Raw genomic sequence first — 16,441 nt, forward strand, 5'->3', positions numbered from 1 at the left:
GCTCAAGGGCCAGGCAGGATGGTCCCACGGGCCGTAGTTTGCCCACCTCTGGTCTAGTCACTATCACAGAGAGCACATTTACAGGAAAGCCTCAGTACAACGTCAATTAGAGTGAAGGTGAATGCAATGCTGAACAAATATCTGCAGGAATGAAGTGAGTCATTATTTGGAAATCTGTCGTAGAAATGAAGGCCCCAAATCAACCTCTGGCTAGATACATGACATGCATTTTCTCCTTCTTCGGCTCTTGTGTTCTGATTTACAAAGCATCCACAAATCCCATTTGTGGGGTAGTTCTTTAGGAAAGAGAGAGTTATTCATAATACAAATTCCACACATCCATCCACATACTGGAAGCCCTTACTCCTTGCAAAGATCCTTTCATCTGATATTAACAACTATGACAGTGTCTTTTTCTGAAAAGTCACCCCCAGCTAAAGTGACACCCTGGACATCACAAAGATTTAGAAACTCAGGGTACCCCTTAATAAAACCAGTCCACAGCTTAACATTAGTTTTAAGAACCTGTTGTGAAATAAGTATGAGCATAATGACTTACTATGGTGTACCTGACAGCACACTTACGCTAGAAGGGTTATCAAAGCCAAACAGTGCCAAAAGTCAATGTTTACCAACAGTTATCACACCGTGGTATCATAGATCCTGTACTCAGAACAGGAAGCAAGTGCAGGATTTTAGTGACTGCAGTGGGAAAATGCTGACTTCATAAATGGCCACCCCAGTATTTTATTTTTATGAACCACCTCCAGATGTGTGTACTGTTGTTGAGATTTTCAAAGCAATCTAGAGGATCATTAATTTTAAAGGGAGGATGGTGTCCAAATTCTCCGGGCTGCTTTAAAATCTCAATATGCGGTCTTCTAATAACTCAATGAAATTGCTTTGGAAATTGAAATTGAGAAAATTATTGGTATACATAAAGAGTTATGCAGACTAAGAGGACAACAGAAAAAACTCCAAATCACTGAACCATAAGGGGTGAGATAGGAAAGGAGGGAGCATTATTAAGAACAGGATCTGCAAAATTTCATATTTTGAAGATTAGCTGTTTTAAGATCTGTTACATTTGAGTTTATTAGCAGTAACAGGTGACGCAGACCTGTTGAGTGATATTCTAGCAGGGAAAGATACCTGGCAAGACCTGAATACTGTCCATTGTTTTCCTACCATGTGCACCACTTTACCTTGATTAACAGGCCAGAAAAATTCAGTCTGCTAGTCAGTGATACGCTGCCAACAGCGTAACAGGGCACTCCCACGAAAACTGTCCCCACTTTAGCCTGCCAATAGATTTTGTGTACCAGGGCCATGTTTGCTGCTGTGCTGAGGAGCAGAGAGGGACTACAAATCCATTCATTCTCACCACCACCACTTAAACAAAACATGTTCTCATAACCATAACAAAGGAAGCAGGAAACAAATTTTTGCATTAAACAGCACTTTGGTCAAAAGTTTATACTTTGTTACTGGAAAAAATATACAGTGTGTTGCTAGAAAGGTAGAGTTCAGTTTGTATTAAACTGAACTAAAGTTGGCGTGGGGGTGTCAACTTTGCAGAGAGGGATGGCAGGAATTCTTCCCTGCTGGGTTTTTTTTTTTTTTAAATACCTGCCTATTAGGTTCAATCTAGTCAAAAGCAAGACAGAAAATGTAGCTCTTCAGAGACACTTTAACGAGCCCAGGGATGTCTCTGCAGCGGTAGCCAGAATAAGAGTGTCTCTGTCAGAGACAGGGAGATTACCCCAACTTTCCCTTCAATTTGGTGGGAGAATTTTAATGAGCTCTGAGGAGAGAGAGCCCCCCACTCACCCACAGCATATCGCTGCTAGTCATCATTTAAAGTGGTAAACAACAACTTCACCAGGAAATGTACAGGAAACCAAAGAGCCTGAATGGCCAATACTGCTGAGACATTAGTCCTGAGGAGGAGATGGACACTACCAATAACAGGATGCCGTTTTCAGTCATCCACTGTCTCCCCGAGGCTTACTCCTAATGGAGATAAAATGGTTATGTTTGTGAAGCGAGAAGAGACACTGTCTGAAATGGAGGCTATGGAAAGGAAGTTCACAATCCTGGGTGAGGAAATAAGCCCCCTGCAAAATGCATATGGAGGCTGATTCTTCCTTTTGGTGGATCTTCCAGAAAACTGTTTGTACAGTTCATGGCTGCACCTAGCCTCCATATTCACTTTCTTTTTATGATGTTCTTCTAATTAAGGTTAAAGAACAGCTTTAACCTTTAGGAAGCTGTGTGAAGAATAATAATACATGGATGGCCTAGAATAAGATGAACTAGGACTGATGTTCACCTTGCTAAAGAAATAAGGAGTCCAGAGGTATATTTTATGCCAATCTCAGCAGTCAGCCAGCATTTCTTGATCCAGATCCCAAACAAAGGCAATCTTTTAATTAAAAAAACCAGCCAAACAAAAAAACTACCTTTCCCTTTCCCCTATTATTCTAACCCACTCTGAGGTCAATTTCAGGTTGATCTTAAATCTTCATGTGTTGTGAAATAATGCCAATCGTTACCATATCATGGTAATTATATTATTTATTAGGTTCACACCTAAATAATGACCCCAATATAACCCTCATTATGACTCAGTCTTTACTCCTACATTCCAGCCCTTTTAAAATGCCTCCTGTCTTGCAGAAGGGAAGAGTCCTTTTCACAGGAACTCAATATTATTCAACGGAATTCATCCTGCAGGGCAGGCAAAACTCTATAGGGTATGAGAAACTGTAAAGGGCCACTGTAGAGCGTTTATTTAAAAAATACCATTGCATACCATATTGTGACTATATTAGTGACTACAAAGTTCTTTACAGAACATTCATAAACGGGCATTTGAGGCGACTTTCCTTATTGATTCTAATTAAAGTCTCTTCACTTTCTTTCCTTGTAGTCTACTGTGCAGTTAAATTAAAAAAAAATTTAAAAAACCCCATCAACTGTCATACTGGGGTCTGCCTGTTGGCATTTCCAGTCGAGAGTGGATTTACCCCACTATCTCACCACCCCAAAGTCTCTGAGGCCTAGATTCTTAGTATCAAACAGTCAGATCAACATGCCGAGTTCACTCAGTGTAACGGTTACACAAACAAACCTTGTTTTGCATATTGCTTAGAACAATCGATCAGTGATTTCCTTGTACGATAACCATGCTATTAAATATATATTAATAGGGGCTTGTCAAATCTACAGAAACTTTGCCCATTTTGATAAGGCAAGAGAAACCTTGACCCTTATGCTGTAATAAAAACAAAACTGTCACAGCAAAAATCAGCTCCAGTCTAAGGTTCCAGCTTTAAGGATCCTGTTACTTGAGCGTAAGGTAGGCTTTAGATTGAACAAAACCCCCCATGCATGAGTCTACCAGCAAGCATAAGGTCAGGTAGGCACAACGGTATCCTCAGCTTTAGCTACTGGATTCTAGTTACCGCTCAATTAATTCACATCATCTTCCCATCTGAAATGGTCAGACGGGGGATGTCAGCGATAATAATCAGAGCTGTACAAGGGTATTCGTACTGAATCTCGGTCCCACCCATACTGCAAATGTGCCTAACTGGCACCTCATGACTGCAGGAATGCGCACTAGCCTTTCCACCAGAGGGATGGCATGGGTCTCATCACATACGTCTCAAAGGCTAAGTGGACACCATACTTATATCCTGCATATTCACATCAAATGAGATAATTAGATAAGGTCATGGAGGATAGATCCATCAATGGCTATTAGTCAAGATAGTCCATGACACGCAACCGTACTCCGGGTGTTCCTAAACCTCCAGTTAGCAGAAACTGGGACTGGACAACACAGGATGGATCACTCAAAAGTGTCCTGATCTGTCCATTCTGTCTGAAGCATCTGGCACTACAGAGACAGGATACTGGGCTTCACAGACCACTGGTCTGACCCAGCGTGGCCGTTCTTATGTTCTTAAGCATTTTCTTTTCCTTCTCCAGCATATGGGTTCTTGAAAATCTCACAATTCTAACTGGCTTACTGGAAAACCAGGGAGTGGCAAGTGAAAAAGCAGCAGCAGCAGCACCCCTGCCCCAGCACCTGCTGGTGTGACGCACAAATTTGAGTACCCTTCCTCTCCCTTTTCTTCAAATATCAGGATCCTGCAGAACTATCAAGGCAAATTTATTCTATCCTCAGACTGAAAAAATCTTTCCGTGATAAAAGGCCTCTTTTGACCCTTCACCGGACAAGGAATTGAAAACTCAGCTGAGACCAGCTCTGTTAGAAATTACTGTTATTCCCCCAAGCTCCTGGCTGAGCTCCAAGCCAGTAGGGGCTAGGGATTTGAGGTTGTTCAGCTCCGGGTGGGAGGAAATACTTTTTACTACCTCTGGCCAACTCAGGGACCAGTGCGGATGGATTCTGGAATGAGCTTTGTTTACCCTCCCTCTGCCACAGGAACCATAGATGTCTAGTAGTGCTGAGTGCACTGCTGCAGATAGGCCAGTTCCAAGCAGTCAGTGTCCCCTTTTGTTAGCTAAAGATGAATTTGGAAAAGTTCTCACCTTATGTATCTGCCCCATTCACCTGCACCTCACTTGCTCCCCAGGGGGACAGCAAACAGCAGGAGGAAACAATGAGCCATCTCCCTCAAAACTCTGACCACTAAATCCAAGGAGAAACACCTTTGCAACAGGGATGGCCAGCTTCCTGTGCTCCGCTGTTGAGGTCTATTTGTGAGACACACCAGTGTCCCCAACCTAAATTAAGAAGGGTATCCACGCAGGGAAAACCATTTTCCATCTCACTATTGCTCTCCTAAGTCCCACTCTGTGTTGCTTTGGCCTCTTTTTCTTGCATGCCATGGTAGCGGTGCTGAAAACCAATGAGATAGCACTAGGAGCAGAAGCCACAGGTGAGAATTTTTGGAATAACTGATTCACATATGAAATCTAATAGCCTTTTTCCTCATTACTTGGGAGTTTGTTCGGTTAACAGTCCACTTCCTGCAGGGAGAGGGTCAGGGTATTTCAAGCCTTACTCAGGGCTATTTTAAGATGTACCGTGTTCACACTTGGGGAATCAAAGGTGGGTGTAAGCAGAAGTATCTGCTCACAGCATAAGGCTGCTCTAATTTGCAGCGATTAGAGCAGCTCCCTAGGGACCTCTTTGCAAGCCAAGCAGTAGGAGGAGGATAAGCCGTACCCTGACAAGGCCCCTGCTCCAATGGAGGGACGAGTATGTGGCTAGCAATGATCATGCCAGCTTTATGCCCTACAAGGATTCCCTGCACTGGGACCTTTGGTGATGGCCAAGGATCTGGTCCTCAGGATTTATTCCATCCTCATTCTGGAAGAACACCTACTGAAGTCAAAAGGAGTTGTGACAGAATAAAAACATCAGGATCTGGCCCACCATCTGTGTCCTTTGCTTTAACAACAAGCGTTGTTTGAGAAATACTGTCACTTTCAAGCTGAAGTGATGACTTTGCTTTCAAATTTGGAATAATAATCTGTGCTAGAACAAAAAACATGCTAGTACTAAATACCAATCATAGTATTTCGAAGGGAGCAGGTGCCCATTATCACCACAGGCTCTCTCTCCCCGTCTCTGTCACGGAGAGGACAGGTTCCACTTTGCTGCACTCGTGCAAGGTACAAGGCACCCACCTTGAGCTTGTGCTCTTTCCTGTTGACGATGACAGCTGTGATTTGCTGGTCCATGAAGATGAGAATGGTCACCAGCAGCGCAGGGATGGCTGCTGCGAGGTACACCCACCAGGGGTTCCCTCCGAAGGGTGGGATGAACCAGCCTCTGTGGGGGCTGGTTGGCTTCAAGAGCAGAGAGAGGAAAACAGGCATCAGAGTGGCGACATACTAACGACCTCCTCCCCAACCAACGCATGTTTATCCAAGCAGCAAAATGACCCAAACACTAATATATCAAGCTGACTAAAGGAAGATTCCTGAGGACACTGACAATTTGGGATTAATTCTTCCCATATACGAACGTCAGCTGAAGTTTAAAACCTGGAAGTGGTTATGAGGGGTCAGATTCTGCCATCCTTGTTCACGATGAGTAGCAGCACTCTCTTCAAGTAGTCCTGCTGGTCCAGATTATGGAGCGTCTCTCTCGTGAACACACTCGAGCACTGAAAGCAGTGAAACTACATGGGCAAGTGAAGGCTCACCGGTCTGAGTAAGCACAACACAATTTGGCCCATTGAAATCATGGAGTAAGGTGCTACAGAGCACGAGCAAGGTTGGCAGGCTCCCGCTCTACGTTCAAAATTTGTCATTACATTTTAGAAGACATTTCAGCCAATTGACATGGCGTTGTTGGAGATGATATAAATTTGCACTTCTAAATAAACTGGTTTCTAACTGGCTCAGCAATACAATCCTTTGTGGATAGCTTATTTTTGTATTATTGTTGGTCTGATGGTTGGTAATTTCACAGAAGGAAGACAGAAAAAGCAAAGTGAGACAGAAGCCACGGAGTAAAATAACAGTTGTGTGTTGAGACATCACTTTTACCTACCTTGAATTCACTTGGCACAATTAGTTTTGGTGTATCCACACCTACTAGGGCATCTATTCCACAGAAAATCAGAATGGACAAGATAATGGCAAAGTCACTGATGAGCTTCCTGGCCTGAAATAGAAGGTGACACCGTAAGAGTAGCTGGTACCAAGAGCAATCATTTAAATTCAACGTGATGCTCTTGTTCTTGTATTTGGTGGCAATTCAGGGTCAACATTCCCTTTCTGTAGGGACAAAAGGGGCACATTGCAGTGGCTGAAGTGATTTTAAAAGATGTGCTTTGATACTTTATTACATTGTCTGAAAGCCAAACAATTAGGACTAAAGAGAACTACAAAAACAACTCCAAGGAAAAACAACTTCTGTTGCAGAGTACTCCCACAAAAACTCTCCCACGCAATCTTACTGATAATCTAACCCTACATTGGCTAACAATCCCTATTTTACAGGCCCAGTTCCCCACAGGAATGGTTTCTGAAAAGCTGTGATGTAACTCCATCAAGAAAAATGGGCCTCTTATTAAAATAAGAAGTATCTTAAGTAAGGCGAGACATGTCTGGAAGAATAGGTGGTGGGAGGAGATTTTGATCATAGATCTCTGAATAGCTCTCCAAATGAGATGCAAGATAGTTACTGAGATTAATAAGGGTGTTTGCAGCCATAGTAAGACTTCTAGTGGTACATGCAAGTCTTATCTTAGGCAGGAGTTCAGTTTTGCTGTTATCGCGTAAAGCGAAAACCGCATATCGTCAAAATTACATCCCCAAGTCCTTTAAACCCTGCCCGCACCTGTGGGCGGGATTTAAAGGGCTCCACCAGGCTTCCCGCCGCGGCTGGGAGCCCGGTGGAGCCCATTAAATGCTGGCCCCGGCCCCGCTATTGGAGCTGCGGGTGGGATTTAAAGGGCTCCTCCAGGCTCCCCACCATGGCGGGGAGCCCGGCGAAGCCCTTTAAACCCCGCCCGCAGCTCCGGCGGCTGAGCCGGGGGTGGGGGGCGCATTTAAAGGGTTCCGCCGGGCTTCCCGCCATGGTAGGGAGCCCGGAGGAGCCCTTTAAATCCCACCTGCAGCTTTGGCAGCCGGGCTGGGCTGGCATTTAGAGGGCCTGGAGCTCCACAGTGGCTGGAGCCTCGGGGTCCTTTAGTTCGCCACAGGGGCTACCAGCCACCGGGTGATTTAAAGGCCCTGGGACTCCTAGCCACAGCTGGTGCCCCAAGACCTTTAAATATTGAGGCCATGCCCCCCCACTCCGGTCATACGTGTAAAGTTGAAATCGCGCATGTTAAATGCGCGTAAGTTGCAAGAGACCTGTACACTGTTGGAATTGTCTGTCAGCTGTCAATATTAGACGCAAGCCAGTAGCTGGGATGAATAAGGATGTCTGAGGATCTTTGGATGGTATGTTTCTAGCGCTGTTTGTCAGTTTGTAAACAACGGTAAACTGCAGAACGTTAATCATTTAAAGAAGGAAAAATGCAACATGTACATTCTGCATGCTGAATGAAATAAAAGAGCTGTGTCATCTTTCATGCAACATGTTAACTCCCGGTTCATGCTACCTGTCTTGTGTTGTACAGATCAATGCACAGCCCAACCCTGAGAGTTCAATTTAAGAACACAACCCTGCTAGAGGAACCTAACTGTTACAGCTCATGTTCATGGATTGCTGGGTGAAGAATAACATCCAGCAGAGAAAAAATGGATTTTTCAAGACAGACTCGGTTTACACCTGCAGTCACCCCGACAAGGGCTTCAATTAACCAACCGCAGGTTTTGTCTAGACATTTGTCAGCATCTTCAGTTTCAGTTGTTTAGCAAGTTCTGTTACTTCAGTGACCCCACAGTCCTATGGGCATTTTGTAAAGGTGCCAGTAAGCAGGCTGACACTCCCATGTGTGCTGCAGGATAGACAACAATACTTTAAAGTGCAGCTGTAGGCCCCAATTCAGGAAAGCATGTAAGCACACGCTTAACTTTAAGCACAGAAAAACTGAGTAGGGATTCTTTCCTGAATCGGGGTCCTAAGGATTAAAAAAAAAATCACCACAGGGTTTCATTTCTGCTGTTTCACAATAACTTTCTGTATCAAGCATTCTCTGTCTACAAGTGAAGGAATGTTTACAAGTCTACAAATCTGTCTACAAGTGAAGGAAGGTGTCAGAGAAGAAAGGAGAGAAAGGAAATTCTCTCATTCTTGAGTGCAATAGTGTTACAAATACTATTACCGTAGCATGTTAAAACCACCTACAGGAACTGATCTTGCAAACAGATTGAACTAAAATTGTTTGGGCTGACTTGTTACCAATCAGTATGGATGGGCCATATCTTTGTTTGCGTGCATGTGCGAGAGAGATTGTGTGTGTGTGTGTGTGTGTGTGTGTGTGTGTGTGTGTGTGTGTGTGTGTGTGTGTGTGTGTGTGTGTGTGTGTGTGTGTGTGTGTGTGTGTAAGATGCATCCTGTTAATACTGTCTTGTATAACCATATTAAATTAATGGGGTTTCAAGATCACTCCCAGTATTGCCAACAAGGGTTCAAAAAATTATGAGTCAGGTCTCTCCAAAATAATGAAATTTTAAACAAATAAATATTGGGCTCTTTTTATTTGACTCCTGATGTGTTTTTTGTTTTGTTTTGTTTTTTCCTTAGGGTTTATGTTTTCAAGCTTTTCATTGCTACCGTCAGGGCTAGAAACCCTTTTCCCCCCAAATGAAAAAGTAAGTTGAGTTTCTTCTGTGATCATGAGTCTCAAGATAAAAATCAAGAGATTTAGCAACCCTGATTCCCGAAACAATTTTTTAATATAGCCTATTTTGCAAGGTAGATTGGGTCTTTAATATGAAACTATAGAAGCGAGCAAGAAATCAAGATTTCACATCAGCAATGGAAACAGTCACCAAGGGACTCACATGGGGAGGTCAGAGAGAGGAACTCAGAAGAAAGGAGCAGAAAACATTTCAATATGGGTGTGGTGCTATGTACCAAAGAGAAGAGTTTTTAAAATCACATCCTGATGTTTCTTTTTTATGGTGTTAAAGTAATAAATGAACCACAAAACCGAAGTGAAAAGAAATTGGGGCAGATCCTCAACCTGTGTCCACTGTTGTAACTCCACGGAAGTCAACGTAGCTGTGACCGTTTTCACCAGCTGAGGGTCTGGCTCTTGAAATTTAACAAGCCAGATCTCATTGGGTTTTTATAGACTGTGTCAACTTTTCCGAGTTCTTCCTCCCAGGGTCCTCAGCTTCACATGGTTACAGATAAACTGAACTACATTCCAGCCAGGGTGGAATTTGTTTTCTTTTCATTAAAAATAATAAAAGTTCCATTTCAGTGCTGCAGGATCATAAACATCACTGTACTATAAATCCTATTGCAGTCAGAATGCCACAGGGGGGTTTTCGGAGAGAGAAAGAGAGAGAGTGAGTTTTGTTATGTACAGAAACCTGAAACTAGTGCCCTTGTTTTTAAAGTTTTCGCTCTGATGAAACTAGGGTTGGATCTTGGGGACAGGGAATGCTGTTGTCCAAAATACTGCAAACTGGGTTCTCTAAAAAGGAAAGAGAAGAACTTTTTTCACAACCTCTCTCACCTTTGACAGCTGTCACTGTGACTCTAGCTGGGCAAACAGAACAAGCAGCTTTTGCTGACCCACCATGGCTATGTACCAGTTGGCTAAGAGTCCGTTATCTGGAGAGAGATACTAAAAGCTGTGTTACTGAAATACCTCTATTCAGAGATCAAATATCTCCCTGTTTGCCCTCAGCATGAAGAGCAAGAGTCCCAATCTGCACTAAAATTATTATATCTATGTGTGCAGGGCTCGAGAAATCCACCTCATGTAGGAGGAGAAGGAATCTTTAGCTCAAGGACTGCAGAGCTCTGGGCATGTGCTGTCAACTTCTGCAGAACCAATGGTTCCTTTATAAAACAGAAATTCAGTCCCTAGCCCTTTATGGTCACAAAGAAAACCTCCCAAATATAAACTGACAATAACTGAAGTAGTGCTGTTTTCCTAGGACTGCTGAGACAGCCCCAGTGCTGCCACCGCTACTGTCAGAGGCCACCACTGCAAGCAGTAGAACGTCTTCTGGGGAGCTGTGACATCTCCCTTGAAACAGCAAAGTGGCTGAAGACCAGCTGGGAATGGAGAGTGAACTAGTCTCTCATCCCGAGTACTTAGATACACAGAAAAACCTAAATTGACTGTTCTAGGTAGAGAGAAACACGGTGGGCGAGATACAGCTTTTAATGCACCAGCTTCTGTTGATTAGACTGAAGCACATTTGCCTGGTGAGGAAGCTTGATGTCTCTCCTTTACCTGCCCATGCTGTGCCTGATCTAGAGAGAGGACTTCAGTATCTAGGCTGTTAAGAGGTAAAATATGGCCGAGAGCAAACACTGCTATGAGAACATTAGCTTTTTCATTCAATAGAACTTGTGCTGTTAAATGCTACCATAAGATATACACGAAATGCATCATGGCTGAGGTAACATTACTACTAGGACCATAACTTTTTCATATTCTGACTTCTAAGCAACCTTAATATTATGAGGTGCCTGTTTTCATATTCTAGATCAGGGGTAGGCAACCTGTGGCACGCGAGCTGATTTTCAGTGACACTCACACTGCCCGGGTCCTGGTTTTAAGTGAAGCTTCTTAAACATTTTAAAAACCTTATACAACAATAGTTTTGTTATATATTATAGACTTGTAGAAAGAGACCGTCTAAAAAACGTTAAAACGTGTTACTGGCACGCAAAACCTTAAATTAGAGTGAATAAATTAAGACTCGGCACATCACTTCCGAAAAGTTGCCGACCCCTGTTCTAGATAGATTTATTTCTAGGGCATTATTTGACACTGGACTATTTTAACTTTTTTGCACCGCTAGGAAGTTGCTTACTTATGATTTCGCTACACCTTTGTGTCACTTGATCAAGTGATTTCTGTTTATCCGTTCAGGCATAACACACAGGAGACTGTTCATCACCACGCATCCAGTCATGCAATGGGAGCAGCACTCGGCTTTACTATCAGGACACTGAAAATAGCCTTTGGCTACTACTGGCAGCTCAGTTTTTTGTATAAACTAAGGGTCCTGCATTGGTGAATTCTTAATGCTGGAAGCAAAAGCTTTGATGAGATTTGTACTAATCAACTGTATCACTGCACCCCTCATCTTGGAATTCTTGTCTGTTTAAGCGTTATTGTCACTACAGACTCCAGCCAGTTTTCAATTTTTCCACTGTCTGACTTGTGCCCTTCAGGAACATTTGGAAGTATAGAGCTGAAAAATAAGCTATTTTGCCAACAACAAACTTCAACAAATAGGAGGTTGCAACAAACAGGATCTGGTGTCAGTGTGTGCATCCCCACGTAATGGTGTTTGCCCTTCTGCGCTGTATCTATTGCAAAAGGAGGGTTTACAGACAAGAGTACAATATTATATGTGCTGTGGAGGAATAAGGAAATTCTCCCAGGTGATAAACAGAGATACTTACAGTGGTTGGGAAATAACGGCTGGTTTTGAATTTCTTCAGGGCCATGGAGCAGGTGTAGGTGCCAAAGAAGAGGATAAAAGACATGAGGGTGATGTCAGGGACGTAGTTGCAGTTGTTGCCCACAAGGTAGCCGCCATATTTCCAGCACTCCTTCTTTGTCAGAGATGACCAGTCGATCGTGTTATTGTACTAAAGAGCAAAGAAAATCTCCCATGAAGCTGTGCCCTGTTAAATTAACTCTGCTCTTCACTAAAACAGCAGCTGGAACAGAGAGCCCAGAGCTACAACGATATGCTCTCAGGATGAAAGTCTCTGCAGTGGTGTGGCTATTTATTGAGTAGTGAGTGAACATAAGCCAGGCAGCAAGGCGGGTGCATGTGCACAAACAAAAGACAAATCTGGATTCCCCCTCAGATTTTTAAATTTAAAATGTACAAACCTCTTGAGCGAGAATATCGTCTCATTTCTGTTCTCTCCAGTGGATAAGGAGAGCTGCCTCTTTCTCCACTGACAGGGCTTCCAAATCTGCCAATCATTGTCTAGCTTCCTTGTAGCTTGCCTGATCAAGTTGGAAACCAGATGCAGAGTTCTGACGTGCAAGTGGAACAGCTGGCCTGAGACTCAACCTCCACACTCAGATTTAAATTTTCTATAGTTCACTCCCTGCCCACACCACCTAATCAAAACCTATTCCTATCACAGAAGCCACAACACGCCGGCCTTCTAGCAGAAGAGACCCCATGCACTTCCTCAAAGTAGGCCCCAAGACTGCCTGATGTTGTTCGACAGTAGGAGGCTTCCACTCTAGAGCAAGCTCTGGGCAGTAGCAGGTCAGACCCTTCTGTAACGGAGTTATGAGCATCACCTCCACAAAGTTCTCATGTTTCATTGGTCTGGTAGAAGTATGTTGAGCTACTGATGCAAAGTCTGATTAATTCTAGGTAACATGTAGCCCTACCCGTGAACCAACACACTGGCCTTCACACATTCCTGGTTTTATGTTGAAAACAAAACTCTAATTCAGTTGTGGGGTCCCTCTATATATTTCATAGAAACCATCAGTTTACCAGTGAGTGCAGAGCACAAAGTGGCAAGAGAACACCAGACTCCACTACAAAACGCACGTCTCGGTAATCACATTAAATTGCAAAGGACAGAACTGCAAAACAGTTCCCTTACCAGACTTTGTATTGGGCATCGTCAGGCAATCTGAGCCTTGTATTTCTTATGACTCATTTTAACACTGCTGCATCTAGAACTGTTCAGAAAACTGCAGCTGCCAACAATAAAATTGCAACCTCCGTTGAGAAGAGGGGATGTAGGAGTTCACTGATCTTGGTTTAATTACCACTGAAAAATTGAACATAAAAATAAGTTTGCCTAGAGCTGGCAAAAAAACCTATGGAAAAACCTAGAGCTGGCAAAAAACCTATGGAATTCTTCTCCCAAGTGGAGTTACCCAACACCTGACAGAAAAATGTGTGCCTCTATTTTTATATATATATATATATATATATATATATATATATATATATATATATATATATATATATATATATATCTCTCTCTCTCTCTCTCAGAGAGACCCTGACATTCAGCTCTGCTGTCTGTTGTACCATACATATAGACCTTGCATGGATTTTGTGGCAATATACAAGGTAAAGTTTGACTTTCCTTTTTGGGGCCATTAGAAGAGCACAGTGGTGGAATGTTTCTGTACGGAGTCTTAAGGCATTCCCTGCAGTAATGTTTTAAAGCACCAGCTCACCTGGAACTCTGTACAACTCCTACTGAAAACAAATATTTCCACTGACTTCTGTGGGACTTGAATTGGGCCCTTTTTTATAGTAGCACTGGAAAAGATTCTGCATGTGAGCAAATCTTAATTGCGTACACATGAATTCAAATATTTTAGAACAGATAATAAAGTTATAATTCCCAATAAGGAACACAATTTGTACTTATAATTACATTATAGACTCTGCATTTCCTTGCATGGTTATGTCAGAAAATGATCCATTGCCTAATACTCAGCAGAGTCTATGGAGTTCTCTTCTCCTCTCCCTATGTGTACATAATTCTCAGCAATGTCAGTGCGGTGAGAAGGAGAGAACAAATATGAATGCATAAGGAATGAAGAATACGAAATGTGTATCTGCACCATCAGAATAAATTCATGAGAAACAGGTGTGGGCAGTTTAAAGGGACACTGTCCACTCAAAATACAGTGTTAAACAAAACTGAAATAGTTTTGCTGCAGAAAAACTCAAATGGAGGAAACTGACTATAACAACAGAAGCAGTGAAATGAGCTATATACAAAGTGCAGTTAAATGCACATAGTCCACAAACAAACAAAAAGAGAAGACTATTAATCTTTTTAGTTACAGGAATCTTAGATGCTGCTTATTACTATAGTAATCACAGCATTTTCAGATTGAAATAGGAGATATAATATGATGGCCTTCCCTTAAACAGTCACACAAGGAATAAGGAAAAAAAAATCAGTTGCTTAGAAGTGGAATACTGAACTAGTAGACAGCCAAAATTGTACTGGAAACCTTGGAAGTATTTTAAAAGTATACGGATTTATGACCCAGAGATGCCTACTGTTGGAGGATACACACACATAACCACAGTATGTGTCTGTTAGTACCGCATACACTTATATACATGTATCAATATACATCAGGCATGCAACTAAACACTGACCACATATCAAATTGGGTTGGAAGGCTGCTTGTATTACATTGCAGCTTCCTCAGCAAATTTCACCAATCCAGAAACTTGTAGTTGAACTCAGGTGTAACTTTGCTGACAATGATGGAGGGTGTGGGGAAGGGGGGTGACTATCAGTTATCCACCTGACAAGGTGCTGAGAGAGCAAATGTGGCAACATTTTCTCTCTCCGAAGCACAAAGAAGCAAAAACGGTTCCCTGTCAACAGGATTTCTCCCTATCCGCCTGGACAGTTTACTTCAAGCCTGGAACGAAAGGGTAAGTGGGTGGGTGTTTTCAGAGCAGGGAGATAAAGACAGAACTGAGATTTTGTGCCTGCCTCCCCACATGCTGATTCTGAATGTATATTCCTGGAGGGTTAAACCGCTAGGTCTTGGACTCCAATGGCTTCATAAATGAACAACTCTAGAGCATTAATTGAATGTTTCAAAGAAAATGAGTGTTCGGGTCACGAGACACCCAAGGGAAAAAAAATGAAGGTTTCCTCATGAGCCTTTTTCCCATTACCACGTCGTTAAAATAAAACACACACCCATCATCAGAAGCATTTGCCATTAACTAAATCATCCAAGAGACAGCACATTTGAAACTGACAGGTACACTATAGGGCTCTGTACTCTGAAGTACCAGAGCCCGTGCACAGATTTAAAATAGATGAAACGTTTTTGGACTACTTGGTTGCACTGTTATTACCCAAAGAATCACAATGTTTTATTACAGAGGTTTCCTTTTCCAGCTTTGAGATTAGACCACAAGCACCAAGCGGGTAACACATGGACCAAGAAGGTGACCTTCCACCATGGCTGGCTGTCAGTGGAAGTACATTGGTAAGGGTTCTGCACCAGCGGATAAATGAGATATGCCATTTTCTGATACAAGTGGGATGTCAACTCCAAGAAGTACCCTGAAGCTCTCTCACTTTGTCACAGTACATTCAAAGATTCAGCACATTTGCTTCCCAGGCTAACTGTCGACAAGGATTTATAATAGGACTGTTCTTCCCAGTCCTAACATCGTCATGTGCCCCTAACAATTTGTTTTGTTCTAAAACTATAAGGAAGCTTAATGCTTGAGGGAAAACACTGAGTTGGTCCGGGAGTTATTTCTCTACATTGGCACATGCAAGGGAACAGGTATTAATCCCTGGGGCCAGTGTCCAACTTCCCTGGGCTGGGAGTGCTACCAAAGCAGCTTGTTCAGCTCCTGTAGGGAGAGCGCACCTGATGTCTCTCCCTCTGGCTGATTCAGGAGAGATGCTGATCAGATCTGAAGGGAGCACCAGCCAGTCCTATTCAGTTGCAGGAAGGATGTTAGCATGTGGGACTTTAAGGGAGGGGGATATCTGGTGCTGTGGACCCCTATCCCACAGAAGAGCAGCTGGAAACATGAGCTGCTGGGTTATTTGCACCGGCCTCCTCTTCTGAACTGCGCTTTTTTTTTTTTTTATATCTTCACCCCCCTAAATTAATCAGTCACTTTCCCCTTATGCACTTCTCCAGCCTTTCCCCAAGCCTGAAAATCAAATGCAAACTCCACAAACAGCGAGAAGAGCTGTTATTCTTAAAGAAACCAAAGTAGCAACTGGCGTTCTTTTCCTGACAGGCGGCCTCCAGAGCCTTGACAGGTAGTATTGTACTAGCGCTTGGGGCTGCTCATTATT

The 16,441-nt window shown here is 42.9% G+C and overlaps 1 protein-coding gene across 1 annotated transcript in view; it reads right to left on the bottom strand.

Annotated features, from left to right (window-relative positions):
- The window catches only part of SLC4A4 (solute carrier family 4 member 4), a 262,517-nt gene that overhangs the window by 31,576 nt on the left and 214,500 nt on the right, over positions 1-16,441 (bottom strand). Inside the window, exons 14-16 of the mRNA XM_050945480.1 lie at positions 12,044-12,232; positions 6,539-6,652; positions 5,668-5,829 (exon numbers count right to left, since the gene is read on the bottom strand). Coding sequence (XP_050801437.1) covers positions 5,668-5,829; positions 6,539-6,652; positions 12,044-12,232 — 465 coding nt within the window. The remainder of the gene's footprint in view (positions 1-5,667; positions 5,830-6,538; positions 6,653-12,043; positions 12,233-16,441) is intronic.

The sequence above is a fragment of the Gopherus flavomarginatus genome, chromosome 3 (assembly GCF_025201925.1).
Source record: "Gopherus flavomarginatus isolate rGopFla2 chromosome 3, rGopFla2.mat.asm, whole genome shotgun sequence".
NCBI classification, from domain to species: Eukaryota; Metazoa; Chordata; order Testudines; family Testudinidae; genus Gopherus; species Gopherus flavomarginatus.